We start from the raw sequence: 15,391 nt of genomic DNA on the forward strand, positions 1-15,391 counted from the left end.
TGGATCAGGTCCCCTCTCAGTCTTCTTTTCTCAAGGCTGAACAGACCCAGTTCACTCAGCCTTTCCTCATAGCAGAGATGCTCCAGGCCCCTCACCATCTTTGTGGCCCTCCGCTGGACTCTTCCCAAGAGATCCCTGTCTTTTTTGTACTGGGGAGCCCAGAACTGGACGCAGTATTCCAGATGAGGCCTTACCAGGGCAGAGTAGAGGGGGAGGATCACCTCCCTCGACCTGCTGGCCACTCTCTTTTTAATGCACCCCAGTAAGCCATTGGTCTTTTTGGCCACGAGGGCACACTGCTGGCTCATGGCAACCTGTCGTCCACCAGGACACCCATGTCCCTCTCTGCACAGCTCTTCTCCAGCAGGTCATTCCCCAGCCTGTATTGGTGCATGCAATTATTCCTCCCTAGATGCAAGACTGTACAATTTATTGTAGAGTTAAACCTCATTTGTTAAACCTCATCTGGTTTCTTACTGCCCAGCTCTCTGGCCTGTCCAGGTCTCGCTGAATGGCAGCACAGCCTTCAGGCATGTCAGCCAATCCTCCCAACTTCGTATCATCAGCAAACTTGCTGAGGGTGGCCACCATCCCCTCATCAAGGTCATTGATGAAGATGTTGAACAAGACCAGACCCAGCACCGTCTCCTGAGGAGCACTGCTGGTTACAGGTCTCCAACTGGACTCTGCGCCGCCAGTGACAACCCTCTGCGCTCTGCCAGTCAGCCAGTTCTCAACCCGCCTCACCGTCCATTCATCTATCCCACACTTCCTCAGCTTTGTTGTAAAGATGTCGTGGGAGAGAGTATCAAACGCCTTGCTGAAATCAAGGTAGACTACATCTACCTCTCTCCCCCCATCCACCCAGCCAGAGACGACATCATAGAAGGCTACCAGGTTAGTCAAGCATGACCTCCCCCTGGTGAACCTATGCTGACTACTCCTGATAACCTCCTTTTCTTCTAGTTGTCTGAAGATGGCACTCCCATATCCTTCTTTTCCAGGCCCTCCTTCCTAAGCCATTAACTTCTCTGAGCCTTTTTTTTTTTTTCTATTTCTGTTAAAAAATAAACCTGTTTCTCTGTATATTTGCGTTCCTGTAATTCTTTTAGGTTGTAGAATGTTTTACGCTCTTTTTTATTTCATTATTTCTTGTAAGAGGCCTGTAAGTGGGGCTGGTAAATCTTTTCCATCTCAGGAAGAGATGAGTTGAGATGCAGCAGTCTGCAGTATTGCACAATGAATTCCATTTTTGCCAGCTGCATCTCTTAGAACTCCCATTGTCTAATACTGCCATGGGTTTTTCAGTTGGAAAAAAGTTGAAATGTGGATGGTGTTGGCATTAAACAGTTTATTGGAATATAAAACTGTAAATGAACTGAATGTCAAGACATGTCTTTGTCTTATTTCACTTGCTTTCTGCTTGCTTGCTCTTTTTTTTTTTTTCTTCTGACATTAAAACTGTAGGAAAACATGTCAGGAGAATTAAAAAAATGCACATCTGAGGCGATTTCCAATCCAGGAGTTAAAATAAAGAAATCTTTCAGAAGTAAGTAGTTCAAAAGTGTGCATAGCGTGTAAGTAATCACAGTTCATTAGCTCTAGCATGCTTACTGGCTTTGAATTGGGGCTTGTGCTGCAGCCATGCTTTGGAAGAGCTTATATCTGCATGCAGTAGTTTTAGTGAAAGCAACCAAATAGCAAATATGTAAGCTGACAAATACATTAATCAAAGTGGCTGCTGCTGTGTTCCTTGGCTTGGGAAGGAAAGAAAAGGAGAAAGAAAGGTTTGCATTTTAAAGAAATTCAGTACCCGAAAGAAGACTTCACGTATGTGGCTGACACACTGATCAAATGATAAAGTAGAGTCAAATTGTACCTCAACCTTTTGTACGGCCTGTGAAACTGAAGGCATGCAGCAGTTTTTCAAGGCAGATGGAGTGTGAGCAACTAATAAATCAGGTTTTGAAACATTAAAGAACAACTTATTTAAATGCATATGGTGTTGGATCTCAGACAAGGGAGTATAGGGGAGAGTAAAAGGATTGGGCATGGGAACATCAGCAGAACAATATGTCTGTGCATCAGCTATGTGACTGCATCCAAATCAGCTTCTTGTACTGAAGCCTGGTACGTAGCAATGAAGGGTGATGGCATTTAGTCAAAGGCAAGCAAAGCCGTTGTGTCAGGGAGAGGTTTAGGCAGTGACTGGAACAGCTGGTGCAGTCACAAACTACTGGCAGTCCATTTGGTCAGTTGAGTTCATTTTCTATTAAATGGAAAGCTTGAATTCAAAAACAGGAAATGAAACCTTTGCTATTCTGTCCACAGCATTTTTCAAAATAACTTTATCAAAAGAATGCTGGAGTCACTAGGTCTGTTCCATTCCTGGGTCACTGAAACCTGGAAACATGATCATGGTCATAGAGGCCATTGGTCCCATGATTTGAATCTACATCTGCTCTTGATCCTGCTTGGATTTCTGCAGAACTCTAGTGAAAGCTTGTTAGTTTGGAAGCTGCTCTGCAGCCTCATCAGAGAGCATCACCCCATGCTCTGCTTCTGGGAGAACTGTTGAGATCTTTTTCAGTTAAGGGGATAGTACAGAAATGAAATGTGATGTACTTCATAACCTTAAAGGTCAGTTTCCTGTTTTATTTTGTTTTTTTTTTTTCCCCTTCACATTTCTTTCTTTTTAATTCTCAGCTCGCCTTTCTGTCAAAGAAGAGAAATATTGGCAGGCTAACTGACCAGATGTAAGCATGTGGTCTGTGTGATTTGGGGTGGATGTGCACTGGTGCTGGTATCTCCTGCACAGTGTTATTACTGGTCACAAGTGATGTACAGACTGGGAGCTGGGAGCTCCTTTCCTACCACTGCAGAGTCCTTGCCCAAGGACTGACTATGAGTGTTTTTCAAGTAGCTAGCCACCTAATTTCCATTGATTTTGGGTCTCTTCTAGTGCCATTGTCATCATCTTGCGGATCTCTGTCGGTTTGGGTAGAAGGTGCCTTCATGTTTATAAACATGAGTTCCCTACACTTGATGGCCTAGTCTAGAAATCCCCAGCTGCCATGATTAGAAAAGAATATGTAATTAAGCAAACATAATACAGTCTTTTCTTTGTTTTCTTCAGTTGCTTCTACCCTCAAACTGATATTGGCTGAAGGTTACTCTTGTCAATTTTGATAATAGATAGAAATATTTTTTTCCAGGTTCATTTCACCTCCCTCCCTCCTCTTGCAAGAGGGAATAGGAACCCCATGTGTGGTGACTGTGGGCAGGTACTTTGCTGTCAGCAGCAGTAGTTAGAATCATAGAATCATTAAGGTAGGAAGATCAATAAGGTCATCTAGTCCAACCATCAACCCATTCCCACCACTAAACCATGTCACCCAGTGCCAACCTACCCTAGTTGTGTAGTGCTGTCTCCATAGCAATTTGTGATGAAGAGCACAGGGAGGACATAAATAGGAGTAGGCAGAGCAGCCTGCTTAAAATAATCCACCAGGTGCCACTGGAAATGAAACCTCTCATTTTTTTCTCTGCCATCTTAGATTGGTTGGCATTTGAAGGACTCTCCAGAAGAATTTTGTATCAGTTACTGATAAATGACCTTTATTGTATTATTTGTAATGTTGAGTTTCAGCTCCAGATACACTGCTGGCCCTATAACTGCTGGTTCACAGTAGTCCAACAAGGAGGGAAGAGAACATGGCTCAGAAACAGAAAGCATTAACCTCACACTGACCTACACTAATGGAGAATTGTTGTGTTTCAAGGATGTCTGTCAAACAGAATTTTAAATAAAAGTATAAGGCTTCAAATATTGTGTTTGCTCAAAGGGAAGGGTCTTTGGATTTGGAAGTTTCCTGGTTATTTTCTGTAGGGCTGGCATCAAAGCACAGAGGCAACTGGGCACTTTTGGGCCTACTAGTAGGTGCTGATTATTTTTTCCTTTGAATAGTTCTTGGCTTTGAGGAGAACTTGCCTAAATTCCATCATACTACTTACAGGATTGCTGGTCTAGGTGCTTGAAGCACTCCCAAATGCTAGTTTAGGGACGCTGGATTCTTCAGTGGAAGGATGAAATTGGGTCTGGAGAGCAGACCTGATCCTGCACCTTCCCTTTCCTCATCCCTGTAGGAAAGTTACATGTCTTGTTTCTTAATATGCAGAGGAGCAGGCTCTCCAAAAACAAGTATCCTAAAGTAGTTTGGAAAAGGACCTGAATGCAGGTAGGTTTGATGACTCAAGGCATGTGAAAGAACTGTGGAGAAGATAATCAGGACTGTTTCTTTATATAAAGAACTTGAAGATAAATACCAATCCATTGACTCACCGCTGTGAATCAGCGTAGAGAAAACAGAACTTGGTGCTCATGTGTGGCTTTTTAAGGAGGTGTAGTTGGGAGACAATTGAGCCCTAATGTACAAGAATGAAAAAGCAAGAGACGTGGTTTATATAACCTCATACGTATTGTTCCACAATAGCGCAGATCAATTGTTCTTTTGAGCTCTGTTTTCTAATAACCTGCTTTGCTGTCTTCAGGCTTTCTTTCCTTTGATGCTAAATGAACGTTTTTATTTCCATACCCTGAAGATGATATGCAGGTAATAGCTATTCTGTTGATCTCCCAGTAATCAAGAACTTTTGGGAAGGACCGTAACACCCAATCCTCTTCTCTTATCAAAATTTGCTCTGATGCTTAGGATGGAGGAGGTGGCATTGATTAGCAAGCTGTGTTGATTGCTTGATTGTTATGGCTTCAAAGCCTGTTTTTTTGATTCTTTTTATGGCTGCATAGATTAACGTGAAGTGGCTTGCTAAGAAAGGCACTTTGATCACAGAGAGGTGCAGAAGAATTGTTCACTACGTGCCTCGGACTTGTTTAGCTGAAAAGTTTGCAGTCGTAGAGTAGTAAATGAAGTTGTCCTGTACCAGTGCAGTGGAAGGGGAAGAAGTAACTGGGAAAGATCTGACTGCATTTGCTGACAGCACTCAGGGTTTTTGGGTGGCTGTAGTTTCCATTGAATCTTGGTTGATATTTACTGGATGTTTCAGGAAGGAAATTACTTATTCACTAAATGCAGTGAAAATCTTTGTTGCTGATAGGATTTAAAGTGCATTTTAAGTGTTTTAACACAGATGGTGGTGAGGCACTGGAACAGGTTGCCCAAGGGGGTTGTGGATGCCCCATTCCTGGAGGCATTCAAGGCCAGGCTGGATGTGGCTCTGGGCAGCCTGGTCTGGTGGTTGGTGACCCTGCACATAGCAGGGGGTTGAAACCAGATGATCTTTGTGGTCCTTTTCAACCCAGGCCATTCTATGATTCTATGATTCTTTGTATTGGGGCTGAGGGTGAAGTGCGTTAAGACACCTCCAAAACAGTTTGATAAGGTGGTATGGTGCTCTGCAGTGATGTAGAATATAGAAAATATATGAAATCTCACCTTCTAAAAGTATGCTTATGAGAGGCAATCAGAGCTTTCCATTGCTTTTGTTTTTGTTTTTTCATTGTTTGCTGTTATTGTTTTATAAATTGATAATATTTTCTTCTTTTATTTTTTTTTTTAATTTTAATGTGATGATAGGGAAGTTAACCTGACAGATGTGGAAATTACAGGATGTCTGTGTAATTCTGACCCCTCTCCCTGCTTCAGTCTTCTCCCATCATATGACAGTCCATGGTTATAGGAGGTAACCATCTCTGTGTTAATTTCATCAATTGCAAGGTTGTGGGTTAGTGCAAGGAAACTCCATGCAGTATGTTCCAGGGCTTTATCTTTAAATGAGGAGACACAATTTGTGTGATGTGCTGCATCTAAGTTAATGTCATTGCTGCTTCGGTGTACAAAATAGATACAGAAATACTAAAGAAGCTTAATGCATTTATAAAGCACAAATTGAGATGCTTTCTGAGGAACCCTGCTAATCCTTTCCGTTGTTACCATGTGTTTTCAGTATGTTTTCTGAAAAGAGTGAACTGGATAAGTGCACACGTACTTCAAACGGTGGTAGACAGCTTTGAATAACTTAATGGCAAAAGGAATTGACCAGGCAAAAGACTGGTTAATTAAAAATAAATAAATAGATAGATAGATAGATAGATAATTGAATAAATCTTAATGCTGAAGACTGGTTTCAGTGTTTGTGTTGACTTAATGAATCAGCAAAGCATGATCTTCCTGGAAAATTCTATGGATTTCTCAGTGTTGTCACAAATTTGCAGTGCATTTTATTGACTTCCTTTGGTGCTCATTAATAAAAATGCCTTCCTTCTTCACCCTTTTTTGCTGGATAGAACAGAATGCTGGTTGTTGTCTCTCCTGTCAGTCTTGAGAAGGATCCTTGCATTTCTCTCTGATGAGAGCACTTGCCATCCTCACTTTGAGATCTCCAGTGTGCACAGGTGGCATTGTCCCTCAGAGGTACCATGGCCGGTGTTTCTCCCAGTAAAATACAAACAGAATGGAGAACTGGACACAACGTTTGTGTTTGATCAGACTTTATGTGCATGCAGGGATTCTAGCTTTCTTGGTAATCTTACATTTTTTTCCTGCTGAAGCACGAAGCTTTTGGCTCCACTTCAGAAGCGTTCAACTGTGTTCCTAATGGACCAATCTGACTCCCACTCACAGTGACATTCAGGTGGGCACACTTCATTGCTAGCACAGCATGAGGATGCCATTAAATGTATGACAAATTTTGCTTCACCTCCAAGTTTTTCTTCTTTTTTTTTTTTTTTTTGCTCTTATAATTTATTACCAGGCAGATGAAATCAGCAAGCTGGTGCTCTTAACAAAGAACGGCTGCAACAGTAGTACTTTGTGACAGCTGTGAAACATTTAGGTTTTGTTCTAGTGCATGTGACACACGGCTGTTATAATTTCTTGCCTCAAACTAAAGAAAAACCCTGCAGTCCAAATGAAGAAGTTGTGTAATGTGGTGTTGCTGAAGCAGTGATGTATGCTCAGTCCCAATGGTTGTTGGAGGGCTGTGTGCATCGTGATGTTGTACATCAGTGAGCATGGATGGTTAGTCCTGTAGTCAGTGCTTACACTGAGCTGTCATGACTTAAAGTTGGGCACTTACAGCTTAAAATCTTCAGTGCTAATTGGGAAGTGAGCTTTACAGCTCCTTTTCCTTCGTGCAGTGGAAAGTTGTCTTCCCTTGTAGTCTGCTCATGGGGATATGGCATTTATGTGGGACAGCCCAGCAATACTCTGTTTGCTTACTTAGCTTATATTTGATCCATGTACCGTGCAAACTGCCTGTCTGATAATCATCTTGGTAAGGAACCGAAGAAGGGGTGTTTTTCCCCACTTCCATCATTTCCTACATGTTTTTCACTGGAACAGGTTGCTCAGAGAAGCTGTGGATGCCCCGTTCTTGGAGCCATTCAAGGCCAGCTGAACATGGCGGAGGGACTGGAACTAGAAGATCTTTAAGGTCCCCTTCAACCTAAGCTATCTGATTATGATTCTCTGCAGCCAACTGGTACAGAGCCATTGATTTCTTCTCAGGTTGGATGAATGGTAGTTCACTTCATGCAAGAAATAGAGCAAACCAGTAAGGATGGAAAGATATTAAGAGTGTGTTTCTATGAAAGTACGTCTTAGGTCTGCAGCTCAGGAGTTGGTCTGGGACGTGACCTGCACCAATGGGGCTGTGCTCATGTTGGGCTGCATAGGTATAGTGAAGGATCCTTAGGGTTGCAACAGCAGCAACGAGAGATGTAAGGCTGCTGATGTTAGAAAGAACTCTTGCAGTGCTGTGTTGTTGGTATTTACAGAGTATCACTGGGGATAAGATTTGCATCTCAGTGGTTGGATGTAAATTATTTTACTGCAAACAGAATTTATTCTCCATGTGGCATATGGAACATTCATTATTATTAACTGAAAGCTGAGAGCGGAGAAGGTAAAAAAGCAAATTTTTCTGTCAGTGCTGGTGTTCTGTTCTTCTCAAATCTTACCTAATGTGACCAAATAGATGAGACATATGGCTTTATTCCTTGCTATGGAGTTCATCCCAGTCAATAATATTGATTAGCACAGGGTGACTTGGTGTAACAAGAATAACACCCCTTTCTTAATTTGAGCCTGGATTTCTCGCTTCCTGCCTCAGTAGTTCACGCTTGGATGAATTCCTCAATATGTCAGCTTAGACACAGATCTTCCCACCCCTGGAATTGCAGAGTCTGATGTTAATAGGGGAAATGGGTAATTTTCTTTTCCTACAACTTGTGCCCAACTTTTTTCAATGTTGAGTGCCTGAACTTTTTTTTTTTTGGAGCTTTCTCTAATTGCAGTCAGTGAAGTTTTATAGACTGCTGTTCCTTTGTATTTCATGAATCCTTATGTCGATGTGGAGAGCATCAAGAAGGACCGTGTCCCTGCTGCAGTGTTTGTATGGGGAGTTTTAGGTTGGATATTAGGAAGAAAATCTCAGAAAGAGTGGTGAGGTTTCCCAGGCTCAAAACTCAAAACTCAAAAATGGAACAGGCTTCCCAGGGAAGTGGTGGAGTCACCATCCCTGGAGGTATTCAATGAAAGGGTAGATGTGGCACTGAGGGGTGTTGATTTAGTGTGCATAGTGATGATGGGTTGATGGTTGGACTGGATGATCTTACTGATCTTCCCAACCTTAATGATTCTGTGATTCATCTATAACCAACCCTCAAATCCAAACACATTCATGATCTTGTAACAAGATAGAGCAGCATCCAAAATGCATCGGGTGGTATCTGTGTAGGTAAATTCCCATGGTGTAGTTAATAAGAACGGGGAGCTTCTTTGCTTTGCTTTTATTTCTCTTGTTGACCTCAGCCGGTTGATTCGTCTTGTTTCCTGTTTTCCTTGCCCAATCTTCATATCTTAATATCTTCTTAATATCTTCACCCTCACTGGGGCACAGAAACAACACCTTTGAGTTTGCATCTGCTCTGTGAGTTCTTGTACAGAACAATCCTGACCTGGAGGGACCGCTGTAGGGTGTCAAAGAATTGGTGTCAGTGACCGGCTCAGTCCTCGGGCATTGCTGTGAAGTTGCTAACAGGAGAGCCAATTAAATCAGCTCATTAAGGTGGTTTTTGTTGTTGTTGTTTGTTTTTTTGTTTGTTTGTTTGTATTATTTTTTATATATTGTTTGCAGGTAATGGCCTAAAGCACATAAACTTCTCTTTGAAAAGAGAATTGGAGGCACTTAGTAGTTGGTTTTGTTCCTCCTCCTCTGACACTTTCCAATTTGAAGACATTCTTCTTCTCATTTTAAGGCAGAAGGATGTCAGGGTCAAAAAATTCAATAATCTGTTGGTGTTGTTATGATTTCAAGTACTTTGTCATTTTCCTGCCTGTAAAGTTATCATAATAATGTGATTAGGTTCTGTATTTAATTATTATTCAATGATTAAAGGAGAGTTCACATGCAACATAAAAATGGCTTAATGACATTTGGGATAGTGACTTTGCCCAAGTCCAAAGAGTTGATAGGGTTATTTGTCAGATGATATAGGCAAGAAGATTGTCTGAGCTTTGCGAAGAGAGAGTTTGACCAAAGCTCAGGGGCATTATATGATGAATTTCTGCTCATTTCAGAATCATGTAATTTTTTTTATGGTAATGTGGGAGGCATCTGCCCTGTTCTTTTAATGTGTGTTCTTCTGGAAGAGTAAGGAGTGGTCTTAGTTGCACTCAGGAAATGCAAGAGTTCTAGGAGATGTAGGCTAAGTATTTGTCTTCCTCCTTTTTCCTGTTTCAATATCCTGATTTAATGTATCTCGCTGTTAGGAGCTGCTGGTGGAAGTGGCTTCGCTTCAGCTGCAGTGACATGGAGATGGGTGCTTCATGCCACTTGAAACCCCATAGTCTGTGCTCAATGTGTATAAATTACTCTCTGAGCTTATCTTACTTCCCAAAAGCATACCAAGCTCAACGTATCTGTTTTTCCCATAGACGAGAGCCTGTTTGTATGCAACTTTTGTTTGGGCAATGGAGACTTCTGCTGGGAAATTACAAAGCTCAATGTAGGAAATGGACTCTCAAGAGCCCCAAATGGACTCTTGAGACTAGTGTTAAGTGTAATGACACTTACAGACAAAGCTAAATCTCTAATTATCAGTTACTATCTGAAAATCAAGGGATGTTCAGATTCTGTCGAACAACTTCTGTATTTTTTTCCAGGAGGACCAGATGATAATTTAATCGAAGGTGGAGGATCCAAGTTTGTCTGCAAACCGGGAGCCAGAAACATCACCATCATCTTTCACCCACTCCTCAGGTAAGTGAAGCTTTCCGCGTAGTTCTGCTATGAAAATAATTAGGATAAGTAGAATTAACCCATTTTATTTATGGGCATGTTGTGACTTTTGAGATAACACGCCCCAGCACCGTGTGTGTATTTGTGGCTTGTGGTGAAGTTTTTGTGCATACATGTAAAAAGTAAAGACCAGTTTGGGTGTGTTGCCAATGCTTGTTTCATCATTGTCAAGATTAACTAACACTTCAGGTAGAAATGCTTGCCTAGGTGACCCCTTTCCATTGAACAGTGTCATTTATTATTGACCCAAGCTGGGAAGTTTTTAGTTTCAGCCTGTCACAAATTGTTTATCGCTCGCTATTATGCTTAAAAAGTCAGAAGGATACTTTATGAACTGCAAGGTAAGTTCGTTCCTTGATAAACAAGTGTGCTCTATGGACTGAAATTAAATGTGTTATGTAAAGAGCTGTGCCAGTTGTTAAGATCATAGAAATTCAGAGCTTATCAAGAATGGCTGGGATTTCAAACAAGTCTGTAATAAGTCTCCTCTCACCAAGTCATTCACTTCTGATGCTTTAATTTTGCTCTTTTTAACTTTGCAATTTAACAGTAACAATTTCTTACTTTTGCCAGAGTTAAATAATATTAAATTTTTCTCAGTTGATGTCAGTCTTTCACCTCTGCTTGTTCCTTGCATGTCACACACATCCTTCCCTATTCACTGCTTGCACCTTCTAAGTGCATTTCCCTCCTTTGCTGTTTGTATTACGCACTGTCATGATTCACTTAAGCAACAGGGCATTCTTCAGCACTAAAGCCAAGCAATAATAAAATAGTATTAAGATAAAAAAGTGGAATCTGATCCTGAGAGCAAAAGTATTCTGAATGTCATCTTGGTAGCTGAGAACTTAGCGGTTGTTACTTCTTGGGATGTAACAATGTGGGGGGAAAGTACATCAATCCCTCCAAATGCATGTTTCTGATCTCATGACATCAGATGTTGGAGTAATCTTTAGAACAGAACCAGTTTTGAGGACATATTACAGTTTTTTTGCTGTTTCAGATCTTTCCTTTACAAAAGGAAATCGGCGTGCTCTCTATTTATTGCAAGATGCCTATAATGATAATTTCATAAGCACGTTTTATATCAACACCAATCTCTTTTAAATTGAAGGAAACGTGCTAAAAATTACTTTACTGGAACATAATGTTTATTTTTCAGCTATTTTGTTGTGAGAAAAGAAGGAGTGGTTGATGGGATGAGCTGTTCAAGACAGCCACTAGGACACAGACTTCAGTCTCTTCATTTCTAACAAATCTGCAATCTTCTTTCAAGCACAGAGTGGGGTGGGAATGCTCTTCTTTTTATTGATGAGTTGTTCCACATTGATTTACAAACTGGTTAAATACTTTCTTTCCATTTTTCTCCCTGCTTCATTTCTTTTTCTGTTTTGGTTTGGGTTTTTTTTGCCATACAAGTCAAACACGAGTGCTTTAAAAAACACTTCTCACAAACACTTCACCTTCGATACCAGCTTGCAAGATATGCAGCAGAATTACTGTGCTTCATAAAAAATAGTTACATCAACATTAAGTTATCTGCCTGCAATATATATTTTTTTCACCAACCATGTGCAACATCTTAGCTTCTTGAGTGGAGCATCAACAATGGAATGAAGCAAAAGATAACGCTCCGTGACCCAGCTTACCTTTTTCTCACTGTTGAATGGGGTGAGTTTGGGTTTAGGTCAACTTTACAAATGTGATTTTACTTGCCTTAACCATCAACAGAATATTTTACAGGTGTCCTTACAGTCTTAGTTTTAACTTGTGATCTGCAACTTTGGTAGTGTAATTGGAATGAGCAAAGCACTGGATTTCTTTCTTTCATATTTCCCTTCGTGGAATTCTCTTCCTTTCTTGCCCAGAGAGATTGTGGATACTTTGTCCTGAAGGTATTGAAGGCCAGGCTGGACGTGGCTCTGGGCAGCCTGGTCTAATGGTTGATGACTCTGCCTGTGGCAGAGGGACTGAAACTGGATGATCTTTGAGGTCCTTTTCAACCCAGGCCATTCTTTGATTCTGTGATTCTGATGGGAGTCAAAGCAGTGACTAACCCTACCAGCAAACTGGCTTTACTCATTGCTTCCTGTTAAAATTGTCTGTAAGGTGCTGCTTGTCACTTGGAAATGCTGAGTATGGAGGGATTTGCAAAAATATTGACATGTGCAATTATTTCTGTCCATTGTTTGTTGGTTAAATCTTTGTCACCCTTTTCTTGATGTTATCATGTTAAGTGTCAAGGTCTCCAGGAGGTAATTGCTGCAGAGGTGTGAAGTTCTCACTTGTTTTATTTTCCATTTGCTTTCAAGACTTCTTACGGCTATTCTCAATCGGCTTCCATCAGTGTCATAGGCATGAAATGAATCTGTTTTGAATTCAGAAAGATCAATATTTTATTTCAAAGTCTTTTTTCTTATTTCTGTTGAGTTCACGTAAGTGTGTTGGCAGAGAAGTTTTAACACCATATAACCTAGCTGATTTTGTTAGGAGCTCAAGGGCTTCTAGTGTTGGAAAGGGTCCAGAGGAGGGCCACTAAGATGACTGTAGGACTGGAGCACCTAGGACCTCCGCTGTGAAGACAGCCTGAGGGAGCTGGGCTTGTTCAGCCTGGAGAAGAAAAGGCTGCTGGGTGACCTCATTGTAGCCTTCCAGTACCTAAAGAGAGCCAACTCTTTGGAAGGGTAGATAATAGAAGGACAAGGAGAACTTTGAAGTTGAGGGAGGGAAGATTTAGATTGGATGTCAAGGGGAAGTTCTTCACAGAGAGAGTGGTGAGGTGCTGGAACAGCTGCCCAGAGAGGCTGTGGATGCCCCATCCATCCGTGGAGGTGTTCAAGGCCAGACTGGATGGGGCTCTGGGCAGTATAATTCTGCACAGTGAAGTAAGTTTGGATGGAGAGTTGTAACCAAAGCATTCATATTCATCCATTTGAATTCATTGTTTTTGCACTACTAATATGAAACGGTGTCATTTTCTGTTGCATCAGAGTTGCACAGTCACAGAGTTAAGTTTTTTTTGTTATAATAGCCTTTTTTGGATCCTTTTTTGTTTGCAAGATGAAACTGAGCTTGGCTTCAGACCTTTCAGAAGAATGCAGGAGTCAGCAGGCACTCCAAGGGCTGTACGTTGCCCCCATGTCTCCAGTAACGGAACTTCTTTCAGAGAAACTCTTACAGCCACGGAGAGTCGAAGGGCAAATAAACACAAATGAGTTTCAAAGTCTGCCTTTCCCTGAATCCAGTTAGAGCAGTGAGCCAGCACTGGGAAATGAGTTGTCACGCAGGTTGGGATATGTGTCCCTTATTTCCACTAGGACAATTGAGGCTCACTAAGCCCCAGATTAATTACCAGGATTTAATGACACCACCACACACATAATAGATGAATAGTGAGTTTTTGCAAGACAAGTGGGTATTCCAGCACGGATGATTCCTGGGAATAGATTTTACTAACTACATATGAAAACTAATTGCGTTTATAAATTGAAGAGAAGCGCACATCTGATTTTCCTTAATTACATGTTGCGGGAGATGTCAAAGTATAAAAGTTACCCAGGAAGTCCAGTTGCTTTTTTCATCCTTCATTGCTAACCAGCATCTGCTTGGCGTTATTGGTGTGCGGATGAACGTCTCCTGTTGGAGGATGGATGCACGTGGGACCAAGGCTGAAGCCCTTACGTTGTGGAATATGGAACAGCCTGAGCGATGTCTGTTGTAACATTTGTCTGGTGGAGGGTTTTTTTCCCGTTGTTTATTTGTTTCAGCTGGCGTTTGAAAGGCACTTGGCTCTTCAGGGTAATAATGATTTTACATATGCTTTATAGAGTATGTTTATTACCAGACAATTGAAGAACAGATGTCTGCAGTCTTGAGGCTTAAGGGGGAGGGCTGGAGATGGAGGAGATGATGGCGTTTTGAATCATGAAAGCACTGCTGGTGCTCATACAGTTGAACATTGTTTGGATGTTGGGTATTAAAGCCGCGAGGGGATCCGTTTATTAATACCAGCCACACTTCATTAAGATCAAGCAGCAATTAAAATGATTGTAGGACAGCAGAGAAAGCTCAGTGTTCATTGATTCGGAAGAAGCAATCACTTCTGAGCAAAACTGTAACCTTGCAAAGAAGTGCTCTGGAAGGGCTGAACTGAGCAGTACAGCAGTGCATTCTTTACCAAGTGGGAGCAACTGCACCGTGCCAGCAGTGTTCTGCCTTTGGTTTCCAAGCCTGGACAATAAGAAAGTGAGAAACAAAATGTTGATTTATTTGCAAACCAAAACAAAAGGAAAAGAGGAAGAGGGGTGTACAACCAATTGGACTCCTGCTGGTGTTGTTTGAGATGCTTAATGCTGAGGTGTGTGGGCGCACCTAAGCAGTGCAGAGTTTGTTGGTTCCTGGTGGTTTGGACTGCTCAGAGGTAGGGCAAATAGAACAGTATGCAGGCAGATCTAACAATTCATGGATTCAGTCTAACAATTGCATGGATTTCCTCATTTCAATTTCCCCATTATTTAAAGCAGCGGCTTTTCAACAGGTAGCATATTAGGATGAGGTTTTTTTTAATTCTTTCATTTGTGCTAATGATGAAAAGAGTGACTGCTCTTAATAAGTAAAATGAATGCTGCAGGGAGTAGTGATGGAGAATAGTAATTTTCTTTTGCTGCTTGTTGATACCAGTCTGCTCCTCGCCAGCTGGTGGCAATCTGCTTGCCAGTGTGGAAGGTCACATTTCAGACTCCACTGATAACCTGTCCTTGGGTGGGAGGTGCTCAGTGTATAGAATATATACCCAGCTACATGTATGTTAGCAGTGATGTTGTAGCTTTCCATACTTCAGAAATAATTGTGTCAAGCTACTGTTTAATTCAGGATATGTCAAAATCGTGCCATGTTTAGAATGTAAGTTCTCTGTTTTCACAATGTTGGGAGGAGGTGGCAAAGTCACCATCAGTTCCTATGGGGCATATGAATCCTTTGGTCTTTGTGAGCATCAGATGCTGTTGTAGTTGAGCGGTGTTCATATCTGCATACCTGTAATTGAAATGAATCTGTGCATATAATTGAGAAC

The 15,391-nt window shown here is 41.4% G+C and overlaps 1 protein-coding gene across 2 annotated transcripts in view; it reads left to right on the forward strand.

Moving 5' to 3' along the window:
- The window catches only part of EXOC4 (exocyst complex component 4), a 399,307-nt gene that overhangs the window by 187,297 nt on the left and 196,619 nt on the right, over positions 1 to 15,391 (forward strand). For both annotated transcript variants that reach the window (XM_052680722.1, XM_052680723.1), the window contains one exon: positions 10,185 to 10,281. In XM_052680722.1, the coding sequence (XP_052536682.1) occupies positions 10,185 to 10,281 (97 nt within the window). Of the gene's footprint in view, positions 1 to 10,184; positions 10,282 to 15,391 lie in introns of those variants that run through there.

Source organism: Tympanuchus pallidicinctus, unplaced genomic scaffold (genome assembly GCF_026119805.1).
Source record: "Tympanuchus pallidicinctus isolate F22 unplaced genomic scaffold, pur_lepc_1.0 scaffold19, whole genome shotgun sequence".
Classification (NCBI taxonomy): Eukaryota; Metazoa; Chordata; class Aves; order Galliformes; family Phasianidae; genus Tympanuchus; species Tympanuchus pallidicinctus.